At 44.3% G+C, this 9,848-nt stretch overlaps 2 protein-coding genes across 3 annotated transcripts; both read left to right on the top strand.

The window, feature by feature from the left end:
• The first annotated feature begins 209 nt into the window (after positions 1-209).
• odad4 (outer dynein arm docking complex subunit 4) lies at positions 210-4,414 on the top strand. The gene is made up of 11 exons (XM_079746780.1): positions 210-339; positions 713-844; positions 978-1,131; positions 1,311-1,357; positions 1,563-1,719; positions 2,136-2,363; positions 2,672-2,879; positions 2,985-3,071; positions 3,182-3,378; positions 3,541-3,641; positions 3,728-4,414. Exons 1-11 carry the CDS (start codon positions 217-219, stop codon positions 3,761-3,763), a joined length of 1,470 nt encoding a protein of 489 aa, XP_079602906.1. The 5' UTR covers positions 210-216; the 3' UTR covers positions 3,764-4,414.
• A 15-nt stretch (positions 4,415-4,429) lies between these two features.
• cnp (2'',3''-cyclic nucleotide 3'' phosphodiesterase) lies at positions 4,430-9,529 on the top strand. 2 transcript variants are annotated; one of them, XM_079746779.1, is made up of 4 exons: positions 4,430-4,548; positions 5,754-7,544; positions 7,902-8,029; positions 8,154-9,529. In XM_079746779.1, the coding sequence occupies exons 2-4, from the start codon at positions 5,792-5,794 to the stop codon at positions 8,616-8,618; spliced, it is 2,346 nt and encodes a 781-aa protein (XP_079602905.1). In that variant the 5' UTR covers positions 4,430-4,548; positions 5,754-5,791; the 3' UTR covers positions 8,619-9,529. The 2 variants fall into 2 exon arrangements, with proteins under 2 accessions (XP_079602905.1, XP_079602904.1); XM_079746778.1 differs by having other exon boundaries at positions 4,432-4,548; positions 5,774-7,544.
• The last annotated feature ends 319 nt before the right edge of the window (positions 9,530-9,848 follow it).

The following is a 9,848-nucleotide window of genomic DNA, read 5'->3' as shown; positions in this document are numbered from 1 at the left end:
TATAATGTGATGTAACTTACCCCATGGTTGGCATACAGGCTCTAATCGGTTGTTTAAATTGTACTGCATATAGATGACCACACGAGGGCGTTGGTCGATCACCGTTCGTGTTAGTGTGGTTGCTAGGACACCAGACCATTGACCGAAACTTTTAAGTGAGGTAAGGTTACCTACGCCGAACTAGTCTATTATTATTATATGTAACAGAAATTCTGCATGCAAATGTCAGACTTAGAAGTTGACCAAGGACCCCGGAGCACATTCCAGACCTATATGGCTGAGGGGGACCAGTTGTTCCTCAAAGGCGAGTACATGAAGGCTAAAGCAAGCTATTCAACGGTAAGCTGAAGATATTGCTGAATCCTGCAGCTTCGGTCCTTGAACTGTTTCAAATTTAATTCATCTTTTAAATAGTTTGGTGCTGCTTAGATTTATTTAAGAAAAAAAGTAAAAAGAATAACATGGTAATAATAACCATATTCTAAGGCCGGCCACCTTTTACTAATATGCGTTCACCCGTTCCTTACCTGTACCTAACCTGTGTTCACCTGTTCCTTACCTGTGTCCACCTGTTTCTTACCTGTACCTTGCCATTTTCCACCTGTTCCTAACCTGTACATAGCCTGTGTCGTCCTGTTTCTTAACTGTTCCTTATCTGTGGCTGACCTGTGTCGTCCTGTTCCTAACCTGCATTCTCCTGTTCTTTGTTGAGGCATTGATTCTCAAACCAGAGGACAAGAACTGCTTTGTTGCCAGGTCTAGATGTTACTTAAAGATGGGGGATACTGACAACGCACTCTCAGATGCAGAGACCTCTCTCAAAGAGGACAAAGAGTTCTTCAAGGTGAGATTAAATAAACGTTGACATCGTCACAAAGTGCACCCTACTTTTAAATCACTAGACAACACAACTCTTAATTAAATAGAGATAGAGATAGATCTGATAAAGAAAAAGCATGACCTTTTCTTTCCTTAAGGGGCTGTACCAGAAAGCCGAGGCCTTATACACCATGGGGGACCTTGAGTTTGCCTTGGTGTTTTATCACAGAGGCCGCAAACTGCGTCCAGAGCTTGAAGAGTTTAGACTCGGGATCCAGAAAGCACAAGAGGCGATTGAGAACTCTGTGGGCAGTAAGTCACAAAATGATGCAAAGTATTAATTTATAGAGGAGCACTGTTTCTGATAATTTGGTGGGAAGAGACATTTGTTTATTTATTATTACTTAGTAGATTTGATTTATTAGTAATTGTATTCTACTTTATTTGTATTTGTTATACTGAAAACTTACATCGTACTTGTATTTACCCAGAAAAACTAGAGAACAAAGAAGACCTCTCATCGTTCTGTAAGGGGGAGGTGAGATTTTTATCCTAAATTAGAATACTGGAGCAAACACAGATAACAGAAATGTGAAGCGTTTCTGCTGAAAGAATGAAAGAGTTGATTACCAGATATAGTTAGACCAGATAAAGGCATGACAATAGCCAATTGTTCTTTCTACCGTGTGGTCACTGACAACCCACAGTATTGAACTATAATTTCATAACAAAACCCTTGGCAGGTTAAGAAAGGGCAGCCGGTGACGGCAACCCAGCCTCAGAGGAGACATGTGAAGCAGCAGAGCCAAAAGAGTGCTAAGGTGGAAAGAAGCAGCAAACAGCTTCTTGGAGAGCTCTACAGCGACAAGGAGTATCTGGAAAAACTATTGAAAGACGAAGGTGTTGTGATCTTGGTCAGCCGTTTGGTTTGGATTGCATTTGGCAACCCCAACATAATGTTTGTATTTTAATGGATATCGTTGAATAGGATATGGTTTACAATGCTAAAAGGTTCTGACAAAAAGATATCAAAACATGCCGGCCTTAATTATGTTATATATCCCTTAAATTTAGCATTGTTGTTTTTCTCCAGTTTCAACTGTTAATAATTGCTTAAAAACTGTGGCAGAGGGCCAGAATAATGCTGTGGTTCAGGTGTGGGACTCTTAAAATCTTAAAAAATCTTAAAACTTAAAATCCGCACACTACCTGTAGGCATCCTTGAGCAAAATGCCCAAAACTAGCCATCTGCTCCTTAATAGGAAATACTGTAACAGTGTGTGTCTAGTGCGTCAACTTCTCCTTCTGCTGTCCAGACTTGGCAAAGGTGAGGATGCGTGGCGGAGAGCGCCTGCAGGATCTTATCCTCCATAGTGTTGGCTACCTTGACCGCCGCATTGACTTCTGGCGGCAGCAGAAGTTGATCTACGCACGGGAGCGGGACCGCAAACTCATGCAGGAGAAATGGAGCAAGGGCCGTCTTCACAGCTCACCCTCTGATCCCACCCAGTATGTGCTGAAGAGCCTGGAGGAGATTGACGGAGGTGACATGGATGAGGGGGATGATAAGTGCTGGGGACTAAGATATTATTATTATTATATTTATAATTATAATCATTCATTGCACTTGCATAGAACTATTCAAGGCCCTCAAAGCGCTTTACATAGCTTGTGAGTGTGTGTGTGTCGGGTCACAGTGGGGTCACAGTGGACGGCTGATTAATGGAACTATCCAATTAGCGCCCAGGGGATGATGAGGTGGCCATGTTGGTATGAGGGGGAAACAGCTTGGGAATTGGGCCTGAACACCGGGGTTCAAAATCCTTCTCAGCTGTTGTTGCTTGTTGGTTAGCGCTGACCTCTGGGAACTTGGAGTGGAGTCTGAAGGAGGCCCGCCACGTGATGAGGACAGTGCAGGGTTGGCCGGAGGAGGAGCTGCCCAATAGAAACGAGGTGCTGGCCAACCTGCACTCCTGCATCGGGAACGCCCTGATGGACCTGGGGAAGATGGACCAAGCACTCAATCACTACCAGAAAAGCCTACAGCTGGCAATACACAGGTGAGTAGATCAAGGAGACCTTTGTATTGCAATGGTCAGTGTGTGTCTGTGTGTGTGCGTATGCGTTTCAGTATATATATATATAACCCCATGATGATCACGCAGTGAACTGCCAGATGCAAAGTCCCAGGCGTTGGACAACATTGGTCGAGTCTATGCCCATACCGGGAAGTTCACCCAGGCGATTAATGTGTAAGCAGAAAACATTGCATGTTGTACAAAAGCATATGTGTGTGTGTGTTTGTTGATTGAACAACGCACATTTGAATGCAACTGGCATTGGCCATTCCTCCACTTTTTAGGTGGGAAGAGAAGATTCCTTTGGTTCGTGACAGCGTGGAGAAGACCTGGTTGTTCTATGAGATCGGACGCTGCTACCTGGAACTGAAGCGTCACACAGAAGCGCGGGAGTATGGCTGTCGATCCCTTGACACAGCAGAGGAGATCGGAGACGACAAATGGCTGCTCAATGCCAGCGTTCTGGTGGCACAGGCAGATTGTAATTATATATATAGTAGAAAATACAAGTACATTTTTTAATATCGTGTATTATATTATGACCTGTAGTGACCTTGTGGAGTTAATCCACCTTGTACGGTTAGATTCTTAAACCTATCGCCTACTTTCTCTTGACTGCTCCTTTTCGTCCTTCTCTTCTCAGTGCACATTGGGGACTTCCAGTCCAGCACGTCACACTTTGAGGAGGCCTTGAAGCGCGCTAAAATGCTTAAAGACGACTCTGCCGTTGATGCCATTCAGAAGGTTTTTAGTCTCCATCTATCCGTCCATCTTCATTCAGAGTCTGTGTTTTCATTAAGATGTCCTAACCTAATTGTATTCTCTTTCAGGCCCTCTCCTTGGCAAGACAAAATTCTGTGAAATAACATGTGGTGTTACTTGACAGAAGAAATGACAATTCAGTAAAAGAGACCAACCACTACCTTCATGTTTCTGATCATCATCTTTTTTTTAATGAGCTTGGAGTTGTCTAAATAATCACATTAAAAACAAACCTATTTGTCTCTCTACCTATTTTTGCTGACCAAAATACCATGAATCGAAACCACCTTACTTTCCATATGTTGCTACTATCACGTGATTATGGAAATATTTCCATTATCACTTGATTATGTAAATGTTACCCAATAAGAACAGACCTTTGTTTTCATGACTTGTGTGAAGATATGGTCCAGGCTATGCTTTATTTTCCATTGGATTAGGTTTCTAACTTGCATTCATTTGGACAACTATTTCTTATGTATCATAAGTAATGTGAAATATAAAAAAGCTGTATATCAAACAAATGGGAAATCGTGTCAACTCTTTGATATGTAACCTGCTTCCTCTCCTTTAGCATTAATATTTTAGAATATTGTTTCACAATATCTTATGGTTTAATATATATTCACTATTCTGTGATGATTTTTTTTGATAACCGTAGCGTTGATTACTTTCCATTGTGTGCCGATGTTGCCCAGCCGCTACCTCATCTTCCTCGATCATGGGCGTATCCCTGGCTCGACGCTCTTGCGCATGCTCACTAGTTTAGGTTTTGTTTCTTGTACAGCAAAGCCTTCATACGGGAGCTAGCTTTGCCCTGTCATTGTAGTAAAACAAGCGTGTGTGGTCAGTCAGCGATACCACAGCCATCTCTACTGCTGCATATTTGGTAAGCTTCAACAAACAAAAGCCCTTTAAAAATAAAATAAACTCGTTTGAAACTTACTTTGTCTAGTTAACCGTTTGTTGTGTCCTGTACTTCAACAGTTTATCGTTAGCTTATTAACTGCAGCAGGCGTAGTACTCGGATATGGCTCGATATTTTTTGATGACTGCCATGCTTTTTTCAGAGTATTTGTCTGGCGGAGCGTTAAGTGTGCGCATGCCACTCCCCAGCCACATTGCACATGTTTAATAGGGAAATTCCGTTTTATCTGTATCTTGAGTTAAAATGTTGGAAGATTGTTTGTGGTGGCGTTTTCCTTTTTCAAATCACAGTCCAATTTGGCATGAACGTTGAATATATGAACAATGTGATGGCCAACAAAAGGATGACCACGCTTTCTCTGCGCCATTTAAACTCCTCATATCTCAAGCCGTGTCAAATTACCATATGTCGAAAGTGTTAGTTATCCCTAACATGTACACCTGCTACCCATACCCTTCAAACTAGTTGGAAAATGCTAATTGATTATCCATTACTTTATTTAAAAAAAGAGTAACACTTTCCTTCATTCTGTCAACCATTTGTAAACTCCACTATCGTTGTATTGGATTAAAATAAATCTGTAAATAAATTAAACTCAGATTATATTCAGACCCTTTACTAATGTAAACCATGACTTGAGTCTTTGTCTAGGCCTATCTCTAGCCTAAACCATATAGATTGACGTTCAGATATGATTATATATGACGTTTTGTTCAACTCGTCGTCCTTTCTTAAACCATTATTTAACTCATTACGTTAGATTAAAATAAAACCCGCATTTATAGCTTGGCTAACGACAGATGTTGCCTTACTCAATGACGTCTAAACGTCATTGAATCGATGTTCACGTCCTGTGGAGTTTATTTACAGAAAATTCAACGGGGCAACCATTTGAGTTAGCAGGATATATGTAATGTCGCTCACAAAGATTTTGGGCAAGTTTTCCTCGCAGTGTACACCGAATTAGTTAAACATTAATGAAAAAGCTCCACTGGTGAAACTGGCAGCACACTGCAACATTATTTGCTTACAATCAACCCACCCCAAATAGTTGAATCGCTTGTAAAAAATTATTGTAGGGTGTTTTTAACCCATGTTAATGCTTACGCGTAATGATTGCAATGCTACTGTTGCTGTAATGGCCTTTGTATTTTTCTAACTTTAAGGCACATGGTGTTGTGTTCAGGTTTAAAGAAACCAGAATATGGATGCTGACAAGTGCCAAGAAGATTCCAACACAATGTCCGAGGAGCTGGAGGGTAGCCTGGAAAAGATGGATATGTCAGACACCAAAGAGCAGGCGGAGCCCTCAGCTGTGGTGGAAGAACCCGAGCATGTGGCAGTAAATGGGCATCCTACGGCAGAGCTGTCCCCCGTGAACAACAACCAAAATGATGGTTTTCCAGAAGTGCCAGAATCTGTGGTGCAATCTGCAAAAACACCAGAGACGAAGGCTGAGGAGACATTGCTGATGGAACAAGACGTGCCATTGCATGTGTCTGAGAAGGCAGAGGAACCGGTTGGAACCGAAGCACCTTCTGAGGCAGTGCCTGCTCAACCCCAACCCGATGGTTTACCAGAGAAGGTCTCTGAAGCGCCTGAACAGGAGATGCCAAACAATGTTGCTGAGATAGTGGAGGAACCTCTGGGGGCTAAAGAAATATCTGAAGTGGTTCCCGCCCAACCTCAACTGGATGGATCCCCAGAAAAGGTCTCTTCAGCACCTGAACAATACATACCACAGGACACGTCTAAGAAGGTGGAAGAATCTATGGGAGCAGAAGAACTGTCTGAAGCTGTACTCATTCAATGCCCACCTGCTGGGTCTCCAGAAACTGTCTCTCCTCCAGATGTAATCACAATGGGCACAGAATTGGAAAAGCTCCAGCTTGAACAGCAGCTATCAGTAGAGAGCGATCCTAAACCAAAAGTGGAAGCGCTGGTGCCAGAACTGGCCGATCAAACATCACCTGACTCAGACAGAGTGGTGCAGTTAGTGGAAATCCACAAAGAGGAGATGCCAGCACCTACAGTAGAGGTTTTGATGGGCACGCCCATAGAGGAGATGGCTGTGGAGAATGTGATTAAAACCGAGTCCCCAAAGGAGAAGGCAGTGGAAGAATTTCCATTGAACACTATGGAGAGTCCTGTAGAGAGTGAGTCAGGGAAGGACGAGTGTTCAAAGGAACTCATGCAAACTGAGTCAGCTAAGGCTGTGCAGTCAGCTGAAGTGTTGGACACACAGGTTGTGGAGGCTGTGAAGGAAGAGGAACCCAAGAAACAAGCCGAGCCTGATTTAACCGCGGCTGCTGCCATGGACCAAGATGAGCAGAAGGAAGCTAATGTTAATCAGACGCAGCCCACCAAAGGGGGCGCGGAGGACCCTGCTCCGGGCTCCCTGGCTTTCCCCCTCCTGGAACATGAGCAGACCAAAATGGCCCTTCATGCCTCTCGCACACTGGTTGTCCTCAGTGGCCTCCCTGGCAGTGGCAGAAGCTTCCTGGCACAAGCCATCGCAGATTCTTATCAGAACCTGTGCTCTGTCGTTAGGGCTGACGACCACGACGTCACATCTGCAGAAGGCTTCAAGGCCCTGGATGAGGCGGTGATCGCCTGCTGTGGCCCGGCCACGGGCGCCTCGATGGTGGTGCTGGACTACACCAACCATATCCACGATCGCCTGGCCCGCCTGGCCCAGATCGCCCAGCAGAACGGCCGGGTGGTTCTGTTCTTGGAGCCCCGTACCGAGTGGTGCCGGGACGTGGCAGAGTTGGTCAAGAGGACCGGCCGGGGAGTCGATGAGGCCCAAATGCAAGTCATGAAAGTGGCGCTCGAAGAAGTCTCCATCCCACTTTTCTTTGCGTGGTTCCTCCTTCAGGACAAGATCAAGTGCACAGCCATGGACTTCCTGAAGACCCTGGACAGCCTGGATGCCTTCAAGAAGCACTTGGCTGACTGTGAGTACTTTTACTCCAGTAGCTGTAGATGCGGTTTGAGTGATGAAGAGAGCTAGTTAGAGCAAAAGAGAAGTCAATCGCACACCTGTTATTGACAGGTAAAATGGATTCTCCAAGGAAATCAGGGAGGAGATGCCCTGATGGGTCAGAAATAGCTGGGAGAGATCTAAAGATTGCAGGCAGGCTCAGTCAGCTCAAAACCAGATATTGTCAGAGCATTTGACTCATTAATGGATTGCAAAGAAATGATAATGATTAATGCCTTAATTCAAAATACTACAGCCACTTTTTTAAGGTGGGTAAATATAGAGTGGCTTTGATGACGATGGAACTAATCATCCTTGAATTGTATTGCAGTCCCTGTGGAAACTGAGAAGGAGGTTGACTTGGAACAATACTTCAAATCTAATTGGTCCCTGCACTGCACCACCAAATACTGTGGTAATGGCAAGGCAAAGGGAGCCAAGGAATACACTGAACAAACGGTAAGAAACCAAAAAGGGTACTTTGTTGCAACATGTAATCATAAAATGGCCTGAATCATAATGATATTCTATTTCTTGACTTCCTCGTTTGCGTTCTTCCCTGTTTTTGGTTTCTTCTCCGCAGGCCGTTCAGGACATGTACGGCACTGTGTCCGAGCTCTCTCTCACAGCCCTTTTTGTCACCCCACGCACCGTGGGGGCCCGGGTGTCCCTCTCCGAGGCCCAGCTGGACCTGTGGCCGGCCGACGCCGAGAAGGAGGCGGAGGCCGACGTTCCCGGGGCCGGGGCCCTGCCACTGGGAAGCAGGGCCCACATCAGTCTGGGCTGTGCAGAGAAGGTGCAGCCCGTCCAGACGGGCCTGGACCTGCTTGACATCCTGGTCCTGCTGCAGTCCGGCCAGCAGGGGGAGCTGGTGGAGGAGATGGAGCTGGGGTCCCTGGTCTACTTGGACAAGGGCCGGTGGCTGCTGACTCTAAGGGAGCCCATCTCAGTCCAGGCCTGCTTCTCCAGCTTCTACAAGCCAAAAGAGGCAGACGAGGCCAAAAAAGAGCCTGAGAAGAAGAAGAAGGCAAAGTGTTCCATTCTGTAAAGTGTGTGTCTGTTGGGGGTTGGTCAGGGTGACTGAGGTGTAATGGGATGTAGGTTCACTCTGAAGACAAATTGTGTGTGGTGCTTTTTAGGGTTTTCGCTGCACCGACGCTAAAGAGAAAAAAAACGACAAGCTGTGTGCCTTTTTCACTGTTGATTTTGCACTGCAACCCAAATTGCCTTCGATACGCTTAGGTCAGGCTTGTCTGGTGTTGTAAAACATAGCAGTGCCAGAGTTGCACAACTATTGCCTAGTAGATGCAGTTTTACACCAACATAGTACCGCTTCACTCACACCCCTCACGAGGTCTCTGAAACTTTAGCTTTCCACACTTTCTGGATTACTCCTGTATCTTACAGTTCAAGCGATGCACTAGGTGTCTGCAATGCATGCGACTAAAAGGGTAAACCGTAGACAAATCCTTGTAATACAACCCGTTTTCCAATAGGTAGCTTTGCATCATTGACAGAATCTGTATCAAGTTGCTTATGGTGTTGATGTGTAGCTGTCATTTCTGTATTAGTGTGTGTCTTAGGAGATCATAATGGAAGTAGAATATGGGCCTTGTCATTAGTCCTGTTAGAATGTGTGTTGTCTGTAGTGTGGTAACCTTGTTGAATGTTTGCGCTGTGCTTCGTTGCAAGGGCATATGAATTTTGTCATTGGCTTCAACAACTTGCACTTATTCTTTCAATCTCTTAACCCATATTGATGCTGAGCAATGTTTTGAAACCACAAGGCCGCATCACTGATGCATTCCTTCCTCTGGAACACCCAATTTATTGTCTTCCCTTCAGTTTGAGTCTACTTTAAATGACTGTACTTTTTGTATGGCAAGTCTGGCTTGTGTAGCTCTTATGAATCACTATTTTTGCACTTGTTTTGTACACTTAATAAAGGAAGTGCTTTGCTCCAAAGAAATGGTGTATTGTGTTCCCCCACTTAAACCATTTTACAGTTTTAACACTTCGTAATATTAATGCTGGGTAAACAAGTTAATTTCACAGATGTCCCAGGACCCAGGACAAATGAATTGCAACCATTGGGCGATAGTTGCGATATTAGAACACTAACTTTGGGAAACAAAATGTTAATGTATTATTGGATTATTTCCTCATTATTTGAATACCGGCTATGATGGAAAATGTTAAAAAATGTGAGGCCGAATTAAGAGGATTTCTTTATATATTCTATTATATTTTTCCTTGCGATTGAAAATTGACCAGTAGC

Source organism: Pollachius pollachius (assembly GCF_949987615.1).
Source record: "Pollachius pollachius genome assembly, chromosome: 11".
Lineage (NCBI taxonomy): Eukaryota > Metazoa > Chordata > Actinopteri > Gadiformes > Gadidae > Pollachius > Pollachius pollachius.
The sequence above is the reverse complement of the archived record's forward strand: the minus strand, read 5'-3'. Positions and strand labels throughout refer to the sequence as shown.

Excerpts from the sequence above, each read along its gene's own strand:
- odad4 (XM_079746780.1), top strand. The coding sequence starts at position 217 with ATGCAAATGTCAGACTTAGAAGTTGACCAAGGACCCCGGAGCACATTC. Across the intron at positions 1,132-1,310 it reads GATTGAGAACTCTGTGGGCA|AAAAACTAGAGAACAAAGAA; the intron begins GTAAGTCACAAA and ends GTATTTACCCAG. Across the intron at positions 2,880-2,984 it reads CTACAGCTGGCAATACACAG|TGAACTGCCAGATGCAAAGT; the intron begins GTGAGTAGATCA and ends ATGATCACGCAG.
- cnp (XM_079746779.1), top strand. The coding sequence starts at position 5,792 with ATGGATGCTGACAAGTGCCAAGAAGATTCCAACACAATGTCCGAGGAG. Across the intron at positions 7,545-7,901 it reads CAAGAAGCACTTGGCTGACT|TCCCTGTGGAAACTGAGAAG; the intron begins GTGAGTACTTTT and ends ATTGTATTGCAG. Across the intron at positions 8,030-8,153 it reads AGGAATACACTGAACAAACG|GCCGTTCAGGACATGTACGG; the intron begins GTAAGAAACCAA and ends TCTTCTCCGCAG.